At 39.9% G+C, this 27,560-nt stretch overlaps 1 protein-coding gene across 13 annotated transcripts in view; it reads left to right on the top strand.

Moving 5' to 3' along the window:
* Nucleotides 1-27,560, top strand: part of PARD3 (par-3 family cell polarity regulator) — a 657,871-nt gene that overhangs the window by 213,208 nt on the left and 417,103 nt on the right. For all 13 annotated transcript variants that reach the window (XM_038392147.2, XM_038392144.2, XM_043509558.1 and 10 more), the window contains exon 3: nt 18,576-18,756. In XM_038392147.2, coding sequence (XP_038248075.1) covers nt 18,576-18,756 — 181 coding nt within the window. The remainder of the gene's footprint in view (nt 1-18,575; nt 18,757-27,560) is intronic.

The following is a 27,560-nucleotide window of genomic DNA, read 5'->3' as shown; positions in this document are numbered from 1 at the left end:
TAATTACCAGGGATGTTTTCATTAAAACAGGATCTTGAAGGTATTATCTGCTCCTGCTGTTTATTTCCCATCTTAAATTCTAATCTCTTATGACAGCATAATCATTTCCACAGCAACCTGTAGCAGTTTCATACACTACATCTTTATTTTGTTCAGTGACTTCCTTACAAACTGCATCCCAAAGTATTTTTAGAAGTTGAATAATAGGTACAATTAAAGCTCAAAATGAAAAGAAAAGAAGTTTGGCAGTAGAAATTAGGAAGTATATACAAAGAAGAACAGATATATGTTTTCAGATGAGATTAAAAAAATGAATTGATGAGGCGAAGAGACAGGAAGGCTGATGCTGGCTGAAGCAGCAGACGAGATGATGCTTGCACCAATGGTAATGAGATTAAGTGAAGGTACAGAAGGAGGACAGTGCTTTTTTAAATTTTTATTATTATTTTTTAATATGAGACAGTTGGAGAAGAGTAGAAAGAAAGAAACGCAAGGTCCTTGAGGTAGCCTTGGAGCAACTCGCTGAAGAGTTTTAAAAACATAAAACAGGATTATAAATGGAAAATAAGATAGAACAGATATATTCTTAAACACTAACATCCTGCTTTCATACAAATGTTAATAGGAGCAATGCAATGAGAAATACAGAAACTATGACAGACACAGAACAGAATTGAGTCTAAATGGAATTTTCAAGCCCTCCCCCTCCGCTGGGGGGGGGGGAAGCCTTTTGGGGCCTGATTTTCAGAGGCACTGAGCTCCCAGGACTCTGGTTGATGTCAATGGGGGTTATAGGTACTTGGCATCTTTGAAAATCCGGCCCTAATTGTTTAAACATATGATTGACTTTTTATAACAATCCAAGGCTACAGGGTAATTCAGCATTACACCTTGTATGCCAACATAGAGCCCTGGACTGTCATATCTCTAACTCCATTCCCAGCTGAAAATCTGAATGTGAATTTTTGTGCCCTGGCTTGTGTGTGTATGATTTTGGACAAGGCACTCCACTGTCATCTCTGTTTATTTTTCACTTGGCAGTTAAGACAGTCATTGATATATGTCACTTTCCAGTTATAACCCACATGGAATATAATGGGGAGCAGTCTTAGGGAGAGACACTAGTGTGTGGGGGTGGGAAGTGTTACAGAGCAGGGGAAAGAGGATGAATGGGTAAGATATTGGGAGAGAATGAGATGCAGGGATTTAGAGATAAGGGAATAGAGGAGATTGATTGAGAAGAGGAACCAGGATGAGTGCTCTTCTAGTCTGCTGTGCTTAAATATGTCTGTTTCACAATGAAACAAAAATCCCAGAAGGCAGTATTAATTTTTCAGTGAGAGACAAACATATCCATAGAGCTGCCCTCCCCAAAACTATGGATGAGAGAAAGGAAGAGTAACTTACATATGGGTGATTCCAAACCATTTACCATGTGTAGATTTAAAAACAAAGGTTAGAGTGATTTCCGGAAAAACAGCCACATGGAAAAAGTTAGCTGTGTTCTCAGTGGTCATGTCCAGCCAGACAATTAGGATTAACTTAATCCTGTGTAACATGGGTGCTCTGATTGGCATCAAGAGTCGGAGAGGGACCAAGTTAGACCTGTGACTGCAGTAATTGAACTTGACAATAGGACCGGTCCTTTTTGAAAAAAGATTTCCTCCCTCTCCCATTTGTATGGCTGAACTGTTCTTTCTCAAACTGGGCTTTTAAATGTTTGACTGCACACAATCTTCTTATCTTTTTACTAAAGCTACATCTGTATAATAGCTAAAGGTACATTTGTATACAGAGTTGCTATATAAAAGCTATGCATCTGTACACTTGTATATCCATAGATGATGATTACTCTGTAATCACACAGCTAGAAAATTAATAGAAGTATTAATGAATATACAATACCAACAAAAATTACAGGAAATTATAAAGTTAAAATCAGCCACCAGCCAAAGCCCATGTAGTTTCATGAGTACTAGGGAAGAATTTATATTGATGGAAATAGAGAAATATTTAAATTTGATACAGAGTTCAAACTGCTCAGATCTGTATGATGTGGGAGCCTGGAACCCTTGATAATAAGCTGCAACACACACACTACGTTTATGCAAAATTTAATGAAAAACAGACTTACTATTGAATATATTATTTTGCCTATTCAACAAAAGGAGTTCAATTTTTGCATAATAAAGATAAGTGTAGACAGTGTAATGATCCATTTGGCACTGAGAGATAAAAATCATGAATGATTTTTAATAAAAAAAAAACCCCAAAACAACCCCGTAACAAGATTTGAATTCAATATGAAATAGACACTTTAACGAAAGGCTGTGTAAGCCGTTGTCCTGGAATTGTTTCCCAGCAGCCCAAGCTTTTTGCAGCCCCTGCTCTTCTTGGAGGGCTGAGGGAGCCCCAAGTGGGCCACTGTAGCCCCCAAAGTAATTTATTCAGCGAGATGGTGGTACCAGGGCATCCACAGGATCAAACTGATTGAAAGCATCTCCGGGAAAGCTTCTGCTGGCAAGTTGACAGTGAATTCCCTGGCCAGAGATTAAGCCTGCCCTGTCTGGGTAGTAGAGCTGATTGGGAATTTTCTGTCAAAACATTTTTTGTTGGAAATGTCAATTCAGTGAAACCAAATCTATTCATGAAAGAGGGTTGGTTTCAGTAAATCTCCTGATTGAGAGACTTTTTGGAAAAAAAGCTTCAAAATTGCTGAAATGTCCCATTTCAACATTTTTGAAATGAAAAGCTTTGTTTTTTTGACTCAAATGGCTTTTTGTTTAGAAATTTGTCAGTTTGCCTTTTTTTTTTAAAGTTGGAATTGAAATATATCAAAATTACAAAAATAAAATTTCATTTGACCCCCCATCTTAAAGCTTTTTTGGCTTATTGATTCATGAACATTTTCAAGTTTTTTGACTTTTTTTTTTTTCATGTCAGGCCAGCAAAATTTTTCAAAACCTTGAAAACTCCCTTGTGGAAAACTGTTTCCAGTTTAGCTCTGTTTGGCACTGCCACCACCTTGCTTTGCACCCAAAGAGGCTTACTGATGGCTTGAATGGCTCTGCTTCATTGGAGGTGAATGGAGCTCAAAGACTATAAGGGCCAGAATGTTCCTAAATTAACTATCAAATTATTTTTCATGTAAAATGTACTTTTCTTTTCTTTTGGTTTAGCTTTTTTCATAAAAAGAAATCTGCTTTTCGAGTAATACTTTCAAAAGCCCCTAAATAATGTAGGGCCAAAGTCCTCTTTTTAAAAGTGATTTAGGTACTTAAGAGCCAAAGCAGACAGCTTTGAAAATGGAGCTTAGGTTGGGAATTTCTGAAGCACCTAAGTGGTTTAGGAGTACAAATCCCAATGAGAGTCAGTGGGATTTGTGCTGCTGTCAGTTAGGAGCTTTTGAAAATGTTACCCATTGTCTACAAAATTACTCAAGTGTTTTAATAAATTGCTAATGTTTTGTATGTAGCAATGGAGTGATTGGCTCAGTACAAAACAATGGAGAATAAAGTTCTAATGCTTAGTATTATCTGGAAAATAATGTAGATTGCATTTTCAGTTCCGTGTATAAGGGAGAAAATCTTTTGCTAACTTAACTTCAAGTGACTATTTAGTGTGCTATATGCCTATTTATAATCAGCTGTGTCTTGTGTTCTTCAGTAGTCCTCCCCAATCCTTCCTGTTGGTGCATTCCTGACAATGTTAATTACTTCCGTGAGGTCTAAGGGCCAGATTTTTAAAGGTGTGTAGGCACCAAAAGATGCTGATAGGCACCTGGTGGGATTTTCAAAAGCACCTAGACACCTATTTCCTATTATTTGCAATGGGATTTGGGTGCCTAGGTGCTGAAAATCCCACTAGAAGCCTGTCTTCATCTTTAGGTGCCTAAATACCTGAATAACTTAGGAACCTAAGTCCTATTTTGAAAAGTGGGTTTTTTTATGCTTAGAAGCCTGAGGGCTTGTCTACACTACCTGCCAGATCGGTGGGCAGCGATCAATCCAGCGGGGGTCGATATAGACACGATAAATCAACTGCTGAGCACTCTACCATTAGCTCCGGTACTCCACCAGAATGAGAAGCAAAAGTGGCATTGATGGGGGAGCATCAGCTGTCGACATAGCGCGGCGAAGACAGCGCGGTAAGTAGATCTAAGTACGTCGACTTCAGCTACTCTGTTCATGTAGCTGAAGTTGTGCATCTTAGATCGACCCTACATGGTAGTGTAGACAAGCCCTAACTTGCATTGAAAGTCAGTGGGATTGCGGCTTCTGGGTCACTTAAGCATTTTTGAAAATTTGTATTTAATGCCTTTTTATTGGAAATAAGTCCTCTTCCTTATCATTGTATACAATATGCACTCCGACTGAGTGGGTGTACAAGAAGGAGCCTTTCTTTTATGTCCTTGCATAGCCATGCACCGACCATTCAGAGCACAAGGAATGTAGAGTGCAGTGTCAGTCCTCGAAATCTCAGAGCGGGTAGGGAGGGCAAGGGGGTGAGGCAGTAGCAGTGGACATATCCCTTTCCATATATGGGAGGTGTGATGATGGGTGTACCTTGTTAAAGGTTGTCACAGTCCCTCATTAGGCATGTGTCCTGGAAAAATTGTGGCTGAGTCAGCTAAGATGGCTCTGGGAACTGCCCCGAATAGTATACCTCTGTATCCTCCTCTGCAGCGTACCAATGCTATATAGCTGGTGTGTGAACTGAAATGTGATCATGTGTCCAAATGGAATTATATTTTGTGATTTATTGTACAAGTATATAGCTAATGAATATTCAAAATTAGGTTGCATGTGCTTTCATTGTTAATATCTTTTAAAACAAAGGTGATTGAACACTTATAAAATGTTGTCTACTAGTGATTATTTAATCACAGCTGTTTACATTTAAGCTTTGTTAAAGTACCATTTAAACAAAAAAGATGTCATGGACCTCTGCCTATTGTTTTGTGTCTTAATTATTTCTATGACATTATGCATAGAATCTTGAATTTAGTTGTTGACTTGATGGTTTTTTTGTTTGAAAAGGCAGCAAATAAACATCTTTATAGTTTATGAGCACCTAGCAATGTCAAACACTGAATTATTTGGCTTAAAAATATGGCAGCCTTTACTTTCAGAACTTTTTTTTATAATGAAAAGTTGCTAAATAGGTTATAATAAAGGCAAAGGGTAGTTAGACAGAATTTTATGTTAGTGTTTTACCTTGTGAATCAACCTTGGCAATAGATTTAAAATAAGTTTAATTTAAGAGGTATTGTATTGCACAGCAAAGATAATTTAAGCTAATGTTAAGGACAAGTGTTATCTATTCCTTTGTTGTAGTGAGGTATTGAAATTAATGAGCGGAACAGAAAGGAATCAGAAAATGTTTGAAGTTTTTCATCTCTGTCTCAAGATGGGTATTTTTAATCATATTCTCCTGGCTTTTGCATGCAAATTAAACGGAACAGCATACTCTCTATAAAATTAGCAGTTATATTTTAAAAAATCTATTTCCTTGAATGTCAATATGTTGCAAATGTTGACTTGTGCTTTTAGTTAGCTGGATACTTTTTGTACTTTGGCTCAAATTAAATCTTAGGTTTTTAATGTTGTTTTAATCCAGTAACATAGAAGAATTGATAGCCTTTGTACTTGGGAGACTGCGATAGCCATTTTCTCTTTGTGTTTAAAGGCTGCAGCTCAAAATGACAGATGAGACAACTGCTAGATTTAATATATCTTTATTTGAACAATATATCTTGCAGTGTGACACCAGCCCCTCTAATAACCCCACTGTCTGAATTACTTATTGCATAGCGTCACTGCTTAACTGGCGACCCCTGTGTCAATGGTAAATTACAGAGCTCCTGTGTGACCCACATTTTTGACTTGAAAAGCTACTGACCTGCAGAGAGTCGCCTCACACCCACATACACTGTTCTCTACTCTCCTCTATTCAGCTATCAGGGCCCCTTTTAGAAGCCTGCCCTCTTAAAAGGAGACAGCATTTTATGGAGCACTCTAAAGATGTACATTGCTTGCAAAGTGATATTAACAGCTTTGCCCCCAGTGTGGATTACATACTTTCATCTGTGCTGACGGAACAAGTGTGAGAGAGATGAAATCTGATTATTCACACAGTTAGGAAGTCTACCTGATTGTCTCTCCAAGCAAAGCTCCCTCATCATATATTGTACCTCTCTCCCAGTGCCTCTCTAGAACCAAGATGTTTGTTCTCTTTCTCTTTTTAAAAATTAATTGGTCACACACTGTTGTGTGTTGCATAATATGGTATGTCCTGAGTCTCAAACAAAGGGGGCTGCTTTTACAAAATGAGTAGCTTTAGCCACAGACTCATTTGTATTTGATGAAGATGAGAAAAATAACAAGTATAGCATTATACTCTGGATGCTTCCAAAGTGAGATCCAGCAAGAACTCCCACCAATTAAAATCATAACATTAGCATTGGAGCTTTGAACGCAGTACTCTAGCCATTTGGTGCATTGAATTCCCACTCTTTTCAGTGGGAGCACCATGCGTCAAGTGCTATGGAATTGAGCCTTTTGACTCCATTTAAAGGGACATCATTAATTAAAGACCAAACTTTTCTCCAAATTTACTGTTACAAGTTACATCTAAGGCAAACTAAAATGGAAAGAGGAGTGATTTTAAAAAAAGAATACTTTTTCTCTTTTTTTTGCAGTTTTACTTTTGCATCTTTATTATCTGTTGGTTTTAGTCCTTCAGAGGACCTGGGAAGGGAAAAACATTGTAAAAGTCTAGAAAATATGGTTTTAAATCCACAAAACTGGCTGGAGGATTTAGAGGCAAATATGGTACCTGAAACTACTTTTAACTCCGATTTTGGAAGCAGAGTAGATTGTGTTTTGATAGTGCTCCTCTAATTTGTCCTATGAAATACACAAGAAGAAATAAATATCCACATAAACATAGATTCATAGATACTAAGGTCAGAAGGGACCATTCTGATCATCTAGTCCGACCTCCTGCACAGCGCAGGCCACAGAATCTCACCCACCACTCCTATGAAAAACCTCACCCATGTCTGAGCTATTGAAGTCCTCAAATCATGGTTCAAAACTTCAAGGAGCAGAGAAGCCTCCCTCCAGTCAACCATGCCCCATGCTACAGAGGAAGGCAAAAAAACCTCCAGGGCCTCTCCAATCTGCCCTGGAGGAAAATTCCTTCCCGACCCCAAATATGGCAATCAGCTAAACCCTGAGCACATGGGCAAGATTCACCAGCCAGATACCCAGGAAAGAATTTTCTATAGTAACTCAGATCCCATCCATCTAATATCCCATCTCAGGGGATTTGGCCTATTTACCCTGAATATTTAAAGATCAATTACTTACCAAAATCCCATTATCCCATCATACCATCTCCTCCATAAACTTATCGAGTAGAATCTTAAAACCAGATAGATCTTTTGCCCCCACTGCTTCCCTTGGAAGGTTATTCCAAAACTTCACTCCTCTGATGGTTAAAAACCTTCATCTGATTTCAAGTCTAAACTTCCTGGTGGCCAGTTTATACCCATTTGTTCTTGTGTCCACATTGGTGCTGAGCTTAAATAATTCCTCTCCCTCTCCTATATTTATCAAAAGCAATGCTAAATCTAATATTAAACATATTTTATTTAACTCATGTTGTGAGATTTAAAATAATACAAAGGGCCTAAGGGTCTTACTCTGACAGTCTGCAAAGTAATGAGGCCCCCTGAGTACAAGATGAGATACAGATTTGCAAGTGAATCACAAAGGCTGGTAGGCAAAGTTATTTGTATCTTTTGAAGGGCATTTTTGTATCTAGCCAGTAGGAGTAGGAATGACTTGTAGTTAGACCTCCAAAGGGTTTTCCTTTTGGAGAATTAATGTGCATCATAGTTTTTGAGTACCACTTTATTTAAATTTCTTATGTGTATTGCACAAAAATACTAATCTGAAGTGACCATCTAATGGGAGAAGTTGGACTTTAAAATATGATTCTCATACTCTATATTTTGCAGTCCAAACTTTCATTTGAACTCTAAGAATTCAAATTAAAATATGTGAAATAGTGTTGGGATTAGCATTGCATTACAATGGTATTTTTAGTGTTATCCAGCATGGTCTTTGTGACTTCATGGAAACTTGACATTGAGGAAATAGGATAGGTAAAAGCTGATTCTTTGTTGAAGTTACCAAGTGTTTTTTTTTTATAGTAATTTGTTTAAAATTTAAATTGAGCCTTTTCTTTCAAAGTATTAAGCTTCTCTTTAGTTGTGTGTAAGTATGTAGTATAAACATTACCTAGAATGTCTTAGATATTTCTGCTTTTTGCCATTTGATTAATTTTTATCGGTTTATGGGCAATAAAGTATCATTGGCTAAAATGTCACTTTTTTTTGCTGTATTTTTACTTTTACCAGTCCATTGAAACAGTAGTTATATTTGAATGGGTTTTTAATGAAGCATGGAGGAGACTCAAAGAATGATTAAGTATTTAGGACTGCCACTGTACCATTAAAGTGAGTTCAGTTATCAGAAAGCTTACAAATTGATTTCATAGTTACTTTTCTTAGTAACCAATTATTATTTAGACACTATCTCATTAAAAACACTCCTAAATTTCATATTGCTCCTATGTTCATTCTACATTTGTCATTCACAGATAGTGCAAAACTTGATTATCCTCAAATAGTAATTTATGATTTTTGGTATCTGAAGTACCAATAGTTGTAATTAATATTTTATCCTATTAAATAGGTACTTTTTAGACCAGTATCTTAGAAACTTTTTCATGATATGAAGACTGCTTTGCTTACACAGTATCACCAATTCTGCCCTATTCTCATTTAAATAATTACAAAAATCTGTTTCTCTCCTATTCCAGTCTGACTAGGTAATTCATACAGGCAGTGAAGGGATTGCTTCTCTGACTCATAGTAGAAGCTTATTTACTACTGCATAACTGTCTGAAAAAGGTGTCTCATTAGGAAAGAATGCCAGTGATCCTCTTGTGTGGATCTGCTGTCCTACGTCTACAGCTTTTTTCCCCTCAGGCTTTCTTTACACATACTACAATGGGTATATATCAAGGCTCTCACAGTCATTGAACTCTCCCACATTAGTAGATCAGGCAAGTGGCTAGGAGGCACATGTAGAAAGAGAGATTTGCTTATTGCTTATTAGAACTTACGGATCTAAAGGTAGAGGAGGCCTGGGATTACTTTAAATCAAAGCTGCAGAAGCTATTGGAAGCCTGTATCCCAAGAAAGGGGAAAAAATTCATAGGAAGGAGTTGTAGACCAAGCTGGATGAGCAAGCATCTTAGAGAGGTGATTAAGAAGAAGCAGAAAACATACAGGGAGTGGAAGATGGGAGGGATCAGCAAGGAAAGCTACCTAATTGAGGTCAGAACATGTAGGGATAAGGTGAGACAGGCTAAAAGTCGAGTAGAGTTGGACCAATAGTAAAAGGTTCTATAGCCATATAAATAAGAAGAAAACTAAGAAGGAAGAAGTGGGGCCGCTTAACACTGAGGATGGAGTGGAGGTTAAAGATAATCTAGGCATGGCCCAATATCTAAACAAATACTATGCCTCAGTCTTTAATAAGGCTAAAGAGGATCTTGGGGATAATGGTAGCATGACAAATGGGAAGGAGGATATAGAGGTAGATATTACCATATCAGAGGTAGAAGCGAAACTGAAACAGCTTAATGGGACTAAATCGGGGGGGCCCAGATAATCTTCATCCAAGAATATTAAAGGAATTGGCACCTGAAATTGCAAGCCCATTAGCAAGAATTTTTAATGAATCTGTAAACTCAGGAATAGTACCGAATGATTGGAGAATTGCTAATATAGTTCCTATTTTTAAGAAAGGAAAAAAAAGTGATCCGAGTAACTACAGGCCAGTTAGTTTGACATCTGTAGTATGCAAGGTCCTGGAAAAAATTTTGAAGGAGAAATTAGTTAAGGACATTGAAGTCAATGGTAAATGGGACAAAATACAACATGGTTTTACAAAAGGTAGATCGTGCCAAACCAACCTAATCTCCTTTTTTGAAAAAGTAACAGACTTTTTAGATAAAGGAAATGCAGTGGATCTAATTTACCTAGATTTCAGTAAGGCATTTGATATCGTGCCACATGGGGAATTATTAGTTAAATTGGAGAAGATGGGGATCAATATGAACATCAAAAGGTGGATAAGGAATTGGTTAAAGAGGAGACTGCAATGGGTCCTACTGAAAGGTGAACTGTCAGGTTGGAGGGAGATTACCAGTGGAGTTCCTCAGGGATCGGTTTTGGGACCAATCTTATATAATCTTTTTATTACTGACCTTGGCACAAAAAGTGGGAGTGTGCTAATAAAGTTTGCAGTTGATACAAAGCTGGGAGGTATTGCCAATTCGGAGAAGGATCGGGATATTATACAGGAGGATCTGGATGACCTTGTAAACTGGAGTAATAGTAATAGGATGAAATTTAATAGTGAGAAGTGTAAGGTTATGCATTTAGGGATTAATAACAAGAATTTTAGTTATAAGTTGGGGACGCATCAATTAGAAGTAACGGAAGAGGAGAAGGACCTTGGAGTATTGGTTGATCATAGGATGACTATGAACTGCCAATGTGATATGGCTGTGAAAAAAGCGAATGCGGTTTTGGGATGCATCAGGAGAGGCATTTCCAGTAGGGATAAGGAGGTTTTAGTACCGTTATACAAGGCACTGGTGAGACCTCACCTAGAATACTGTGTGCAGTTCTCGTCTCCCATGTTTAAAAAGGATGAATTCAAACTGGAGCAGGTACAGAGAAGGGCTACTAGGATGATCCGAGGAATGGAAAACTTGTCTTATGAAAGGAGACTTAACGAGCTTGGCTTGTTTAGCCTAACTAAAAGAAGGTTGAGGGGAGATATGATTGCTCTCTATAAATATATCAGAGGGATAAATATAGGAGAGGGAGAGGAATTATTTAAGCTCAGCACCAATGTGGACACAAGAACAAATGGGTATAAACTGGCCACCAGGAAGTTTAGACTTGAAATCAGATGAAGGTTTTTAACCATCAGAGGAGTGAAGTTTTGGAATAACCTTCCAAGGGAAGCAGTGGGGGCAAAAGATCTATCTGGTTTTAAGATTCTACTCGATAAGTTTATGGAGGAGATGGTATGATGGGATAATGGGATTTTGGTAAGTAATTGATCTTTAAATATTCAGGGTAAATAGGCCAAATCCCCTGAGATGGGATATTAGATGGATGGGATCTGAGTTACTATAGAAAATTCTTTCCTGGGTATCTGGCTGGTGAATCTTGCCCATATGCTCAGGGTTTAGCTGATTGCCATATTTGGGGTCGGGAAGGAATTTTCCTCCAGGGCAGATTGGAGAGGCCCTGGAGCTTTTTCGCCTTCCTCTGTAGCATGGGGCATGGTTGACTTGAGGGAGGCTTCTCTGCTCCTTGAAGTCTTTGAACCATGATTTAAGGACTTCAATAGCTCAGACATGGGTGAGGTTTTTCATAGGAGTGGGTGGGTGAGATTCTGTGGCCTGCGCTGTGCAGGAGGTCGGACTAGATGATCAGAATGGTCCCTTCTGACCTTAGTATCTATGAATCTATGAATTAGATAGTCCTTGCAGCAGCTCTTCGTCAGTAATTTTTAAGGGAATTACTCTTCAAAATGTTCCTGGTTTGGATGAATACTTTTAACATGATCCTTTAGATTTCAGAATCTGATATGGGACAGGATCAAAATCTCTCTCTCCAAGGTCCAAAGTTTCCCCTGGAGCTAAGCATAAATAAGTTATGCATTTCAATCCCAGCAGGTGATGAACACAAGCTGAAAGGTGTTGGGCACTGCCACTTTCCACTGACTCCACTGGGAGTTGAGGACACTGCATAACTCTCAAGTGGTCTCAGAACCCTTGTGTTCTTGGACTCATGGTATCTTTGTGCTTGTCAGTGTATCTTTCAGATGTTCTAGCTTTCCCTGTTGGTTTCCTCTGTCTTTAAAGAATGCTGACATTATCAAGATATTGAAAACAGTACTGTATTAATACACGTGTGTTTGATGAATATCTGAATGAGTAATTTCTCCCTGTCATTGAGGGGATAGAGCTAACCAGCAAGACATAGATGCCAGGTGAACTCCTGAGTGGGTAAACAGGAATTTTCGAGGGAGTGAGGTTCCTTCCATTTAGGTATGGCTCTATATCAGATAGTAGATATGGATGATGAGGGAACAATTGCTGTGACCTACCTTAGATGTGCTTCAGAGTAGCAGCCGCGTCAGTTTGTATTCGCAAAAAGAAAAGGAGTACTTGTGGCACCTTAGAGACTAACAAATTTATTTGCGCATAAGCTTTCGTGAGCTTTCGTGAGCTACAGTTCACTTCATCGAATGCAACTTAGATGTGCTGTTTACCTTTCTTTAGGAAGATGTAAGATATTTCTTGTAAATGAAATGCAAACTGGTGGCTATACTGGAGAAGATGGTTTATAAGTGCAAATTTCAATGCTGTATAGCATCTGAGAAGATGAAGACTTCTTGGGCAAACAGATTTGGAGATTGTTATTGCAGACCCCACAAGGAGGAGAGAAACAATGAGAGAGAGTAGAAACTAAAAGAGCAACTGACGATTGGTAGCAAGAGGCCAAAGAGAATGAGAAGGCATTCAACCCAGCAAAAATGCAGGATATTACTGAAAGGTTGGGTGGGATTATGCCTGTGAAGTGAAAATACATATTGAAACCAAAGACATGGCATCATGTGGAACTACACAGTTTATAGAAATCTTTAGAAAGAGAACTGAAGAAGAGGCAGGCCCATGTTAACTGCACAGAAATCCTTCTGGTCCATGAGCGACAGAAGGTACATGGTAGAAATACTGGAGGGGAGACACTGTCTGTGCGTCTGGTGTAAAGCTGCAGGTTTTGCTTTCATTGAACACTGGGCCACATTCCAGTGGAAGAGGGGCTGTACAAACAAGATGGCTTGCATCTCACTTGTAGGTGGCTAATCTTCTTGGTTGGAGACTAGCTGGAACAGCGAGGATAGCATTAAACTAGCAATGCCAGGAGATGGTGCTAAGAAGTCAAATGTGAACAGATTGAGCCAATGTGGCAAAATATGTGAAGAGAAGTTTTAAAGTTGTTTATATACCAATGCTAGGAGTCTGGGTAACAATCAAGAGAAATTGGAAATTTTCATCAACAACGAAAAGAATGATATAAATGGCATTACTGAAACCTGGTGGGAGATTTGCATGATTGGAATGTTAAAATCACTGGTTTAACCTATTTAGGAAAGGCAGAGTGAGTAAACGAGTTGGGGAGTGGTACTGTACATTAAAGACAACGTTACTTGTTTTAGAGTTATTGCTAATTCAGGCCCACAGGATCTTGCATACATATGGATTAATATGTTAACTAAAAAGCCTGATTGGGCTGGGGTTTACAAAGGAGCCTTAGGGTATGTCTACAATGCCAAGAAAAATGTGTAGTTGACACATGCAAGCTGACTCAGGCTCGTGGGGCTCCAGCCGTAAGGATAGAAGCTGCTTGCATGATCTTTTTCTCAGAGTTAATGAGGAGCAGTGTGGTCCAGAACTGGAAGTCCAACAGAGAGATGGTTGCCCTGATGTTGAACTATCAGAAGTAGCCATTGGCCCCAAAAACTCCAGAAAGTTATTGCACAGTGTTTTGTGTTGAACAGCCGGCACCCTGCAAAATTATTAGCCAATTCTGTTAAATTCTTTCTTAGAAAAGTTAATGATGATGTCTTCTCAGAATTTATGCAACAGAATTTTGAAGCATGTTTCTAGGTGGTGATGTCTAAGAAAAGAAGCTCCTCTTCATTCTCCATCTTCTTTTTTCTGTTGGACAGTAAAAGCCTGTCATGATTCCACACTTTTACCATTGTAGATAAGGCTGATAAAAGCTGGTCTTGTAATCTTTCCCAGATGCTGTGTCAGATGAATAATGCATGTTTGGCTTCAAAGTGTAGCTGTCATCCCAGGCTGCTTCTTGCAGGACATCTATACATCTAATATATATAAACATGTAATGAAAGGATGGGTTCCCAGAGAACACAGGATAAATTACTGTTGTGCGTACTGGGTATTCATGGGCACAAAAATGATTTCTCCATCCTTAATGAATAGGTCCTGAAGCCCTAGGTGAGTGAAGTCTAATGAATGGTACAGCTTTCTTGAAGATAGCATTGAGCTGATTGTTTGTCAAGAGTGTTTTTCAGGCTCAGGAGTGGACAAATGTAAGAGGAGCTCATTGGTTTAACAGAGCACATCTCTTCTACCCTGTGCTCCTACAACCTCACCATTGCCCTAACACCACTTTTGGAAAGTCTGAATCCACTCATTGCAAGTCCCCTGGAGCTGAAGACTTTCTAGACTATCATTAGAAAGCATGATATTGATGATAATCTTATAAAATTACTAATGTGTTCTACAGTAAATGTACAAAATGCTGCAGCAGGGTAAGCCTGATGTGTTGAACCACAAACCATTACTGTAGAATAAGAAAATGAAGTTATCAGGATCTCAGAACTGGAATATGGCTTATATTTTTTTCCCAGTAGTGCGTAGAAATGTTATAACTTGATGTGTTTTTCAATGGAATTGAAACCTTACGAAGGAAGTTTGGTGCTGTCATAATTGGTGAATAACTGCTGAGATATGCGGGGACCAAAGGAGAAACTTGAAATGGGAAATTTTAATTTTAAGGGCTTGTACAGTTAGTATAGTCTTTAGGTTACAGACTGACTAATTGGAATACAGAGAAACCTGGAGGTGACTTACAGTAAAAGGTATTATCATGTCAGAAATCGAAGAACATTTGTCAGCTAGCTTCAAAGGAGCAAAATGTAATTTTGGGACAAAGTTTTATACACATTCTGTAGGGGGGAAAAACAGTTTGTGTCTCCTGGAGAAATTTTTAAATGTATTTTTCATGTCCTGATGCTATAAGACTATTCTTCCCACTCCTCAGTGTCATAGTCAATAGAAGCTTGCAACTTTATACTCCCAGGTTGAGCCATTGTGATTTACTGAATTTTGTAAATTCGTGTATCAGCAAAAATAAGTAAATAACAGTGAGGATAAAAATCACAAAAAGTGCTTACAAGTATCAGTTTCCATTAGTTATGATGTTTCACAGTGTACTAAAAACGGGCTTTTGGTATATTTATGAAGATACTGAAGTTTTAATAATAATTAGGCCTGTGAAGAGATTAAAAAATTAATCGTGATTATTTGCATGATTAAAAACATTAATCACGATTAATCACACTGGTAAACAATAATAGAATACCACTTAATTTTAATATTTTTGGATGTTTTCTACATTTTCAAATATATTGATTTCAGTTACAACAGAGAACACAAAGTGTACAGTGCTCACTTTCTATTTATTTCCGATTACAAATATTTGCACTATAAAAAACAAAAGAAATAGCATTTTTCAGTTCACCTAATATAAATACTGCAGTGCAATCTCTTTATCATGAAAGTTGAACTTCCAAACGTAGAATTATGTACAAAAAAACCTGCATTCAAAAACAAAACAATGTAAATCTTTAGAGACTACAAGTCCACTCATTCTTCCTACTTGTTCAGCCAGTTGCTCAACAAGTTTGTTTACATTTGCAGGACATAATGTTGCCCGCTAATTGTTTACAATGTCACCTGAAAGTTCACATGGTTCACATGTTGTAGCTGGCATCGCAAGATATTTGCGTGCCAGATGCACTAAAGATTCATGTGCCCGTTCATGCTTCAACCACCATTCCAGAGGACATGCATCCCTGCTGATGATGGGTTCTGCTTGATAACGATGCAAAGCACTGCGGACTGATGCATGTTCATTTTCATCATCTGAGTCAGGTGCCACCTGCAGAAGGTTGATTTTCTTTTTTGGTGGTTCAAGTTCTGTAGTTTCCACATCAGACTGTTGCTCTTTTAAGACTTCTAAAAGCATGCTCCACAACTCATCCTGCTCAGATTTTGGAAGGCATTTCAGATTCTTAAGCCTTAGGTCAAGTGCTGTAGCTATCTTTAGAAATTTCACATTGGTATCTTCTTTGAGTTTTATCGAATCTGCTGTGAAAGTGTTCTTAGAACGAACAACATAGGCTGGGTCATCGTCCAAGACTGCTATAACATGAAATGTATGGCAGAATGTGGGTAAAACAGAGCAGGACACATAAAATTCCACCCCAAGGAGTTCAGTCACTAAGTAATTATAACATTATTTTTTTAATAAGCATCATCAGCATGGAAGCATGTCATCTGTAATGGTGGCTGAAGCATGAATGGGCATATGAATGTTTAGCATATCTGGCACGTAAATACCTTGCAATGCCAGCTACAAAAGTACCATGCAAATGCCTGTTCTCACTTTCAGGTGACATTGTAAATAAGAAGGGGCCAGCATTATCTCCTGTAAACGTAAACAGACTTGTTTCTCTTACTGATTGGCTGAACAAGAAGTAGGACTGGGTGGACTTGTAGGCTGTAGAGATGTACATAACTGAACTCAAAAACGAAGTAATGTAAAAAAAATTCTTTTTGAAGTTGCACTTTCACGATAAAGAGATCGCACTACAGTACTTGTGGAAGGTGAATTGAAAAATAAGATTTCTTTTGTGTATCATTTTTACAGTGCAAATATTTGCAATAAAATAATATAAAGTGAGCACTGTACACTTTGTATTCTGTGTTGTAATTGAAACCGATAAATTTAAAAATGCAGAAAAACATCCAAAAATATTTAATAAATTTCAATTGGTATTCTACTGTTTAACAGTGCAATTAAAACTGTGCTTAATCAGGATTAGTTTTTTTGTGTTAATCATGTGAGTTAACTGTGATTAATTGACAGCCCTAGTAATAATTTGAAGAGGAAACCTCTTTGCAGCCCTCATATGCCTTTGGTATGAAAGGAAGACATATTTTGTGTCTGATTTCATGAATTGAGAGAGAAATATATTGTCTGCTATCACAGTTTCGTTCTTATTTTGGTCCTTGCCTTTCAAATTCACCTGGAAAAAGTACTGAGCTTCTACCTACCACCTCATTCTTACTCTTTTGCCCTGACGCTAGATGCTACAATGATGGGCACATTGGATGTGCCTGAGAGATTTTCTTCCTCTGCAACAATTAAAGGGACATTGACAACCTTTAAATCTAGTCATTTAAAAAAAAAAAAGTGTTAAAAGTTGTTTCAGATACCTTGAGATCCCAAGTTTTCTGGTTTCAAAATCACATATTCTAATGTCTGTAAGTATTTTTCTTGTCCCTGTTTTATCAAGGTACCACACAAACAACAATGAAACTAACTGTGCAAATGATGTCAATTCGCAAACAAAACAAACCAGAAAAACTAAAGAAAATATATATTTTTTATAATCTCTTTTGATTGTTGTAATTTTAGGTGTTAGAATAATAGTAGGTAAACAGTTTTCAAAGAGAAATCTGATATTATGTTGTCTGTGTCCCTTTAACCTCTAGCTTGGACAGTCAGAGGCAATACTTTCTTGGAAGTGCTTGTTTAGATGTTGCATTACAGAGCAGTTTAGAATTGCGTGAGAGTTCTGGTAAATATAATAATCTTCCTCCTCGAAGTTCTCAGCTTTAAACTTGAGTTCATATGGAACCCACCTTTTGTTTTTAAAATGGTTCACTGAAGCTGACAAAACTGGATAGATTATTTTCATTCCAAATAAATGTTGGCATGTATTTCTTATGGAAAAATATCTAACTCATTTTAACATATAATTTTTTTCTTTGTGTTGCAGTGAGAATCGATTTAGGGAATTTGTCTCCCTTTAATTAAAGTGACTTGTATAAATCTTTATAAAGCTCTAAATGCAACTGTTTTTTTATTTTTTATGCAAACCTTTGGAAATCCTCCTTCATGCAAAGACAGAAGTATCTCTGGAGAGTTGGTTAATGAAATTCTGTTGGAGATGCACACAACTCATATTGTATTAAAATACATAATGTGCAGTATTTAATAACAATTAAAACATTTTAGGCTCCATACATTCCATAGCCTTCAGTACATACACTAGCATTTCTTGATGTGTATTGTTTCTCATCAGACACATTTATTTAATAATGCTGTCTGTTACTTACCATTGTACTTTCAGGGCACATTACACCCTCTGGGTACAGGAGAGTACAAATTGTGCCCCTTTGCATTTACAGGAGGTGATGCTGATTTATTCACTGCAAGATAGGGCCAAAGGCATCTTCCAGGGGGTTGCCAGAGAAAGGAAGCTTTATTTTACAGATGTGACTCCATCCTGGTCAGCCTGTCCTTTCTCAGTCCAGTCCTGCTCTTTTTATGGGGTGTGTTATTTGGCACTCAGCCTGTATGACCGTACCACATCCCTGGTGGACTTGCCACTGGTAGGTACGATGACAACCCATGGAGTGACTTGGCCCTCACCTATTTAGGTGTTGAAGAAGGGATAATGTAGTGCTGATTTACAATGGCACATTTATGTTGCTGTCTTTTTAACAATAGATTACATTGGCTTTCACAGCTCGTAGCCATATTTGATGAACAAGATCCACATCATGGAGGTGATGGCACCAGCGCTAGCTCGACGGGCACTCAAAGTCCAGAGATTTTTGGCAGTGAACTTGGCTCCAACTCTGTGTCAGCCTTTCAGCCTTATCAAGCAACAAGTGAAATTGAGGTCACACCTTCAGTTCTTCGTGCAAGTAAGTAAAAACTCTCATTGCCTCTGCACATTTCATCTTAATTTATGAGGATGCTAGCTTCTGTTATCCGTTACTGCTGTTGGGAATATGATTCATTATCTGTCCTGATCAAAAGCTGATTAAAGTTCAGAATCTGGGTAAATGTTTGGTGCATGCAAGCAAATAAACCTCTCCATTTTAATAAATTGGATATAGGCACCTTTAAACAGCAATAAGCTCTTTTTGTCTCTCTCCAGTTTTAAATTGCATAAACACAGAAAATTACAGCAAAATCTCTAAGTGAAGTTGCTCTGTGTGTAGTTTTCAGTTTGCCAGTTTTGATTTATATAATGAAGATGAAAGGAGTAAAAAGGAACTATAAACAGCAGTAGGTGCACTCTTCCCCAAATCTGGGAATGCAGGTATGTTACTCTTACCACCCTTCAGTTGAAACACCTGGTGATGCATATAGTAAAATCCTCTTTTTATTAACAGTCAGGAAAAGTCTTTTATTTCATAACTGAGAGTGTTATGTGTTCAAGACTGTAAACTCAGTGAGGCAGGAACTACGTTTATCTTTGTTTGTACAGCAATTAGCACAACGTGGCCATGATCCTGCTAGGGTCTCTGTGCACTATTATATTATAAATAGTAAAAATTTGGGGGCTCTCCTTTTTTTGGGTGTGGCTTAGTCTTAAGTTATAACACAAAAAAATGAAAAAAATACGAAAGATGGTAATTAATATACCCTCCCCAGGAGCCACAAGCATGCCGCCCCCCCCAATTTATTTATTTAATTTACATTCGTCCTCCTAATCTGTGTGCAGAAAAATGTTGAGAATATTACTTAACTCAAAATAGCTTGTACAAGGGTTATACTTCATCTTACTTAGACATCTGATATATAATATGGAGATTCCCTTGTGGAAAACGCGTGTAGAATTCAATATTAATAAAGCACATAGATTTCTATAAAAATGGAATGGCTTTTTTTAAAAGAAGAAATACCCTTTTAAATCTCTGTGTAATTCAACAGAGAATATTTTTGCCATTGGTTTTTTCAACTATCATGTAAAATTTTAAGCAAAATATAATTTTTTTCATAAAATTGATTATAAAAAAACTTTAGAAAAGTTTTTTTTTTCTATTAGGATTTTTTTCTAAAGGATTTATCTATAAGAGTTGTCTGTATCAAGTATATGGGAGTAACATTTTAAAGTAAGCTGCAGTCTCGCTAGTTGGAATTGTGGTGCAGCTCTTTTAAAATACACTTAAGCTTCTGTAAATAACCCAAAATAGCTTAGGGAAGGAGTCTGGTCAAGTGGCTAAAGGAGAAATATGTGTACTTGTGTTTTACTCCCAGCTGTACTACTGACTGACTTTGCATCTATTCAGTGGAAATGTAGCATTGCCAAATGCACACCCCAGTTGTTGGCCTGAGCCCTGCAAGTAGCAGTGTCCTCGGAGTTCCCAACTGTAGGCAAACATTAATGAATGTTTTCTGTGTTGATGCTCCCTTAAGGTAGGTGTATGGTGTTTTCAGGGGTGCGCCCGGGAATCTAAATTTGTCCTGTTTTGGGGGGCACATTCCCCCCAGGAACTCACTGTCCCCCCTCCCCAACCAGCCCGGGAGGAGCTCACTGCCCCTGCTCCCCACCTGGTCTCAGGAAGACCTCAATCTTCACTTCCTCCACCTGGACCCAGCCCCAGCAGGAGCTCGATCTTTCCTTCCTCAACCAGGCCCGGGCCCAAGCTTGATCTTCCCTCCTTCTACCCTGACCCGGCAGGAACTCAGTCTTTCCTGCTTTGGTGTCCTGGGTCAGAGAGGTGCTGTGCCTCTGATGACTAAGTTCATGTCCCCCGCATTGTGCACGCTGCTGAGTGTTGTTAGTATTCCAGGGCATCTACACAGTGATTATTGTATCAAGGCTACTGTGACACACAGGACAAGGCACTCCACTTCAGTTGATTATTCTATAAAATGTATATGATGATACACAAGTAGCTCACAAACATGTTGAAGGATACCCAGTGACTGTAAAGTGCTTTGAGATCCCTTCATAAAAAGGTGCTAGACAAGGGCGAAGTATAATTTAACACTTATGAAGTGTAGCATCCTGAAGTGCTTTTGTGAACGCATGCAAAAATAAATTGGTTGAAATATTTTGGCATAAATATGTTAATACCAATCAGAGATGTTCCATTTACTCTTTAAAATGTATTTCTTTGTATGTTGACAATGAGATGCATTTTGTGTTATAAAGAGTTCCAGCCCATGGCATAGAAGTCAATCCAATAACATTATCCGATATTCGACATACCTATTTCAAGTGTTTTATTTGAATACGTGTTGAAAATAGAAATAATATGCTTCTTGTATTTTCTTTTTAACTTGTGAAGGGAAGCATAGAATACAAATGATATTTACAGGATTTAACATAATCATGTTCTTACTGTGTAACTTTTATTCAGTATATAAAACCCTTCTAGTTTTGTGGTAGATGCAGATCCTGATTATTATATGTTGACAAGGTCATATATCTATTAATTGGATTGGAGATGGGATACAAAATTGCTATAATTATTGTAATTTTCTAGTTAATTGCAAGGTTGGCAGTGAATATTTTACTTCTAACAGATGAAAAACAGTGTTCTGGCTGCAATTGTTTTATAGCATTTTCGACGTTTTGTTTTACATCTCTGGGGCTTTTTTGTCCACAAGCTGGGCTGTGTTTCTCAGGGGTTCAGTTGCAAAGTATTGCTGTCCCCATCTTCTACCATTCACCTGGATGCAAGTGGTATATAGTGGTCTCTGTTCTGAGGCAGTGTCTACGCTGGGGATTAAGGGCCTGCTGAGGTTTTCATCTCTTTGTTCTGGTTGCCATGTTACCCATTTTGTTTATAAGTCACACCACCAATCCTCCCCCAGAAAATAAAAAAGGTGAGATAGATAAGGTGCAGCTGGACTGTCATCTTCCCCAGGCACAAACACATAACCATGTACTGTGCACATATGGGGGTGGCTCAAATTGGATCTTTCCAGCTAAATGTGAAAATGAGAATAATGCTGGGCAATACTGTGAAAGCATCAGCCATCGGTAGAAGTGCTTACTATAGTTATATTTCTTATTCTAGCCCATTCTCCTTGTATTATTATTATTTATTGTAAGCTAAACTTCCTGTTGCGGTATTTCATCAGTTGTTGAGCTGGGTTTTTTTATAACCATACACAACACAACATGTTTGTATCTGCGCGCGCCTGTGTGCTTCTGAGAGGAGGTTGGAAGCTCACTGCAGAAGACTGTTAAAACAGACTGTTGTTTTTTCCCTGCTGAAATATAAACTGGAGGCGCAGGTGAAAATTGCCAAACGTAATGAGCAATTTGGCAATAAAGACAGGATGTCAGGCAGTGACAATTCAGCAGCAGGTGCACTGTCTGTGAATCAAGTTGTTTGCTTCACAGTACTGCATTTAAATACCATAAATAAATTCTCTTTTAAGCTACTTTCAATGTTGTTAGTCCTTTACTTTGTATTGTTCTCCTTTAAAATATTATTTATATTTTTAATTTATAATTATATTTACTTAAATAACAACAGGTGTGAAAATGTGTTCCAAACTGCATTTTGAATATTTCAGTAGTTACAGTAGAGGGAATAATCCCCCCAGCACCATATTAGCTGTATTTGAAAATCAATATAGCAAAGGAAGTATTTAAATACAGTTGTAAAATGAAAGTAATCACTTGGTTCACGACACTGCATTTTGTGTGCTGTCATCTTTACGGTGAAACATTTAGCAGTACGTTGCACCCTTTTAAGCACATTGTGCCTTAAATCCTCCTATATTCTAAAGAAGAATTCCTTTTCACTCTGTACCTAAAATTTCTCACCTGATGCTTGGCTATTCTTAGTACTAGTCCATAAGACACGGTGGCATTCATTAAGATGACTGTGTATCAGAAAACTGCCCCTTTTTTCAGTTTTCAGGAGGAGTTTTTGTGTATTCATATTGACGGTTTCTTAACCATTACAGACTGGCCACCTGCGTGGAACATTGACCTGGTGAGCTAGTGAAACTTTAAATATCATGCACTTCCAGGGCCATTCCCTGTTGCCATTTTTTCCGCTCCACAAGAGCCTCGGTGGGTATGTCTACAGTGCAATTTAACACCAGCAGCTGGTCTGTGTCAATAGGCTTGGGCTGTAAAATTGCAGTGTAGACATTCAGGCTCAAGCTGGAACCTGGGGTCTTGGGATCCCCTGATGGGGGAGCCCCGCGAGCCCAAGTCAGCTGACGTGGACCAGCCATGAGTGTTTAACTGCAGTGTAGACATGCCTAGAGAGGACTCTGCCTTCCTAGGCCCTCTCATCCCCACACATCATTGAAACAATCGTCTTATCCTCAGATATTTTGTACATACTTATTTCAACTTTCTGCTCTTTGAGGTGGCTTCTTTTACCCATCCGAGTGTCTTCTTTTTCCCTATGCAATGTCAGCCAAGCTACCTTGTATACCGGGCAGGTCCATGCCACCTTGAGGGAACAACTCATAAGACTTCTTTCTTCTTTGAGTGCTTGCTCATGTCCAGTCCATAGTAGGTGTGTGCGCTCGCCACATGCATTAGTGCTGGACGTTTTTCCCTTAGCAGTATCCATAAGGGACTGACTTTGGTGCCCTCTGGAGTGGTGCCCGCATGGTGCAGTATAAGGGGTGCTGCCGGCTCCCCCCACTCTCAGTTCCTTCTTGCCGCCAGTGACGGTGCTGGAACATCTGCTGCTTCAGCTAGCGTTGTTTTGTTCTCTGTTCTTGCAAACTTTGAAAATGTGTAAAAGCATTATATATAGTTAGTAGTTTCTTAGTTAAATCCTTAGTAGTAAGAAGAAAAGGAGTACTTGTGGCACCTTAGAGACTAACAAATTTATTTGAGCATAAGCTACTATCCTTAGTAGTAGTTCTCAACTCTTTGTTAGTCATGAATGGGACTCAGCCGGGGGACGGGGCATGCCTCAGTCCCCAGGCTTTAAGCCCTGTGATTGCTGCAAACTACCTAAGTCCATCAGTGAGCCACATACCAGCTGCCTAAGGAGCTTAGGTGAGGGGCACATAAGTGACAAGTGCTGTATTTGCAAGTCCTTTAAACATAGGATGAAGAAGGAGTGCGATATCCATCTAAGAGTGCTACTAATGGAGTCGGCACTCACTCAGGCACTGGAGCAGCAGTCTGACTCCGCACCGAGCACTGTGGGCTCCACACACAGTGCTCCCCCGGCGCCATCCACGCCATCCACGGCACTGGTCTCCCTCCGCGACTCCAGTCATGAAGCTGAAGAAGAATGTTAAGGGATGATCTCCTACCTCCCGTAAGGGAAAGGAGAGGGCTGGGGGAAAGCCACAACCTGTGCTGGGCAGCTCAACTCCCCCTTCAAGAAGTCAGGCCCCAGCTCAAGTCTAGAGGTGCAGCCCATCTTGTACTTGCCTGCAACTCCAGATAGCAGTGCAGGCCCCAGCCAGCTTCAGGTGCCATCGATGCCCGAAGCCATTCAAGCAGCTCAGGAGATCCTGGCGCTCCCAGTGTCACCCACACCGGCTCCAGTTGTACCCCAGTCTCAGCGGGGGGGGGGGAACCTTCTTTGGGACCTATGCGTGTGTCCTGCCTCAATGGTACCATTCCCAATCAAGAGGGACATCTCATCATCGCTTGCCCACGCGAAGCTGTCATGTCTCGGGACTAGAGAGACGGACTCATTGGAGCCCGCTTCGGGCTACGCACTGGGGGCCCCGATCAAGGAATTCGAGGCATTTCTCGCCAGTGGATTGGCACCTGCCGCCTGGCAAGATCTCCGGGACCAGCCCCGACCATCTCCAAGGGCCTGGTACTGATCACAGGACCGACCAGGGAGCAGACATTGCCAATCACCCTGCCATCATTGCCCATCTCCTAGTAGGAGGTCGCCTTTTTCAGGAGGTTCCTCCCAACAGTGGCTCCTGGTCCTGTTCGATGTCTTGGTACTAGTTAAGCAGTATGAGACGTGGATTGCCGGGTGTCCGATGAAGATCTGCCAAATGCCATCAGCCTCCAAAACCCCGACCAACATGCCCAACTCGCTCAGATAGATCAGCTTTGGGTCGCAGTGACTGGCACCGGTTGGACAAGAGACACTGCTCCGCCCATTCCTGGCTGCCTGGTACTGACTGCTCCGCTTACAGCTCCAGCATGGAGCAATGTTCAATGATTGCGGGACAAGCTCCGGTACCTACGGTGATGCAGGCACAGACGGCAACGAAACCAGTTCCATAGCAGTGCCATGGTACCCCTGGAACTCTTGGGGGTTCATCCAACCATCCCAGGCTGCCTGATCAGTGTCAGGAGCCTTGGGGAGCCAGCAGCCTTGGTATCCCATCCCCCTCTAGCGTTCAAGGCTTTGGGGGCTAAGACTCCGCAGGTCCAGGAGGACCCAGGGGAGCATGCTGCTGGACCACCAATAGATGTGAAGGTTCCCACGGCATCAGCAGCCTCACCTGGCAACGACGAGGATGATATCATGGGGTCCCTCACCTGGTTTCTCAGGATGACGCCAGAGTGCACCAGGAACTTTTGAAGAGGGTCTCTTCCAACCTGTGGCTTCAGGCAGAGAATCTGGAAAAGACCTCAGACGCTCTGTTTGAAGTCCTTGGCTCCTGCCATGGTGGCCCTACCTTCATGAAGGGGTTTTCAAAATCACTAATGCCCTGTGGCAGACCCCCCTCTTCCTTGGCTCTTATCTCTAAGAGTGGCGAATGCAAGCACTTTGTGCCAACAAGGGGCATGAGTACTTGTACTCCCACCCAGTACCAAGAGTATTTACTGAATGCATATCGGTGGTAGTGGCTTACCTCAGGCTCCCGGGTATCCAAATCTACCCGTACCTCGATTACTGGCTCATCAAGGGCAGTCTGCATCTGCTGGACCACATGGAAGCATGCACTTGCGTGGTCTGCTATGTGAGGCTCTGGATGCAGCCCCTGCAGCAATGACTGTGGATGGTCTCTTCCCAGTCCCGAGACCCCTTGGAAAAGATGGTTACCATTCCCCAGGCGATACTTAACTCGCTGCGATGGTGGACCAACCTCAGGACAGTCCTGGAAGGGGTTCCTTTTGACAAACCCCATCACTCCATCAGAGTTGATGTCGGACACCTAGGAGCTTGGCTGGTGTGCTCATCTCAGCAACCTCCAGACACATGGGGATGTGATCCCCGGAGGAGGAGAAGTTGTATATAAACGTCAAAGAGCTCCGAGCAATCCGGCTAGTGTGTGGAGTCTTCCTGCCCCACCTGTCGGGCAAGGTTGTTTGAGTCCTGATGGACCACATCAGTGGTGGTGTTCTACATCAGCAAGCAAGGAGGAGTGCACTTGTTGGCTCTCTGTCAAGGGGCACTCCGTCTATGGGACTTCTGCATCAGCCACAAGATCCACCTGGAAGCTTGTCACCTTCCCAGCATCAGTTACTGTGTTTAGGGATTGAAGGCACTGCAGCATATTAGTTCTAGTCAAATTCTACCAAGTCTTACCTTTTTCTCGCTGTTTCAGATGGGATTGTGATTCTGGCACTTTTTCCCGCATGTTAATCTATGCTGCCATTCTGAAATTTTAAAAAATTCCTCACTGCCATTTTTGCCCATTTTGACTATTTCCTGTTTTCTCCATACCAAAGATGTCTAAAATCAACTGAACTCTTCATCAGGGTGCTTGTGAGCAGTGCAGTAGATGTTGTTCCCCTGGAGGCCGGCAAAGTGGAGAGATGTGGGATGGGAGGAGTTGTTCATGGCAGCCATCCTTGCTCTCTCAACAAGGGATAGTCCAAGGCAGCTATCAAATTGGGTCTCAAAAACTGCTGGGCTTTCCCTGAGTTGTGGAGTTGACCCCCTATGTATGCAGTTGGATAACTTACACTATTTTCATGCATCTTTCCAAAGAATAAGAATGGGAGAATATCATTAAGCAATGTATTAAAAGCAATAAATAATCATAGAAATATGTCACTTGGTTCAACAAACCGTACACATGCTCTGCTGAAAAACCCAGCTTTTCTTTAAAGGGGAAATAAGTATTCCCTTCCACTTTTCTCTTCCATTCAAGCCAACTGTCTGGATGCTTAATTTATTAATACATGTCATGGAAACACCTATATTGTGGATTGTTTTGTCAACAAGAAAGCCTGGCAGATAAAATTCTTCCTTCTCTTTTGCTGCACTAGATACAAATCTCTTATTTACTTCTCTGGAGTGTATTCATTTTTTCATTTCCTTTTTACTATCAGAAATTGCTTTGCACTTCCATTTTTGTTTTCTTTTCTCTGAATCCCCTACACTGCTGGAGATTGGCTTTGTATCTAGAAATCACATCAGTTCCAAATAGTGAAGGATTAAGGAAGCAACCCAGAAGGAAGCAGGTGGGGAGAAGGATGGGCTTGGAAAAGGAAAGTGCCAGTACTGTCATAGCCTTTCTACAGCTTTGGTCAGGTACACACCCAGTTTGAACTTTAAGATTAAAATTAAATCAAGATGACAATTCCTTCTACATTAATAATGAAATACAACTATGGGCTAGATCCATACCATTGAAGTCAGTAGGGTATTTTTTTAATTGACTTCAATGAGATTTGTATCAGGTCCTATATGTGTACACCTAAATATTTCAAATATATTTATATTTAGTCCTTGCTCAGAAACAATCATTGCAGTGAGTGCGAGGGCAGCGAAAGTGAGCTCGTAAAGCGTGATGTGGAGGGGGCACTCAGGTGTCCTATATTCTGCTGCAAGAACTAAAAATCCCCCAAGTG

This window comes from Dermochelys coriacea, chromosome 2 (assembly GCF_009764565.3).
Source record: "Dermochelys coriacea isolate rDerCor1 chromosome 2, rDerCor1.pri.v4, whole genome shotgun sequence".
NCBI lineage: Eukaryota > Metazoa > Chordata > Testudines > Dermochelyidae > Dermochelys > Dermochelys coriacea.
The sequence above is the reverse complement of the archived record's forward strand: the minus strand, read 5'-3'. Positions and strand labels throughout refer to the sequence as shown.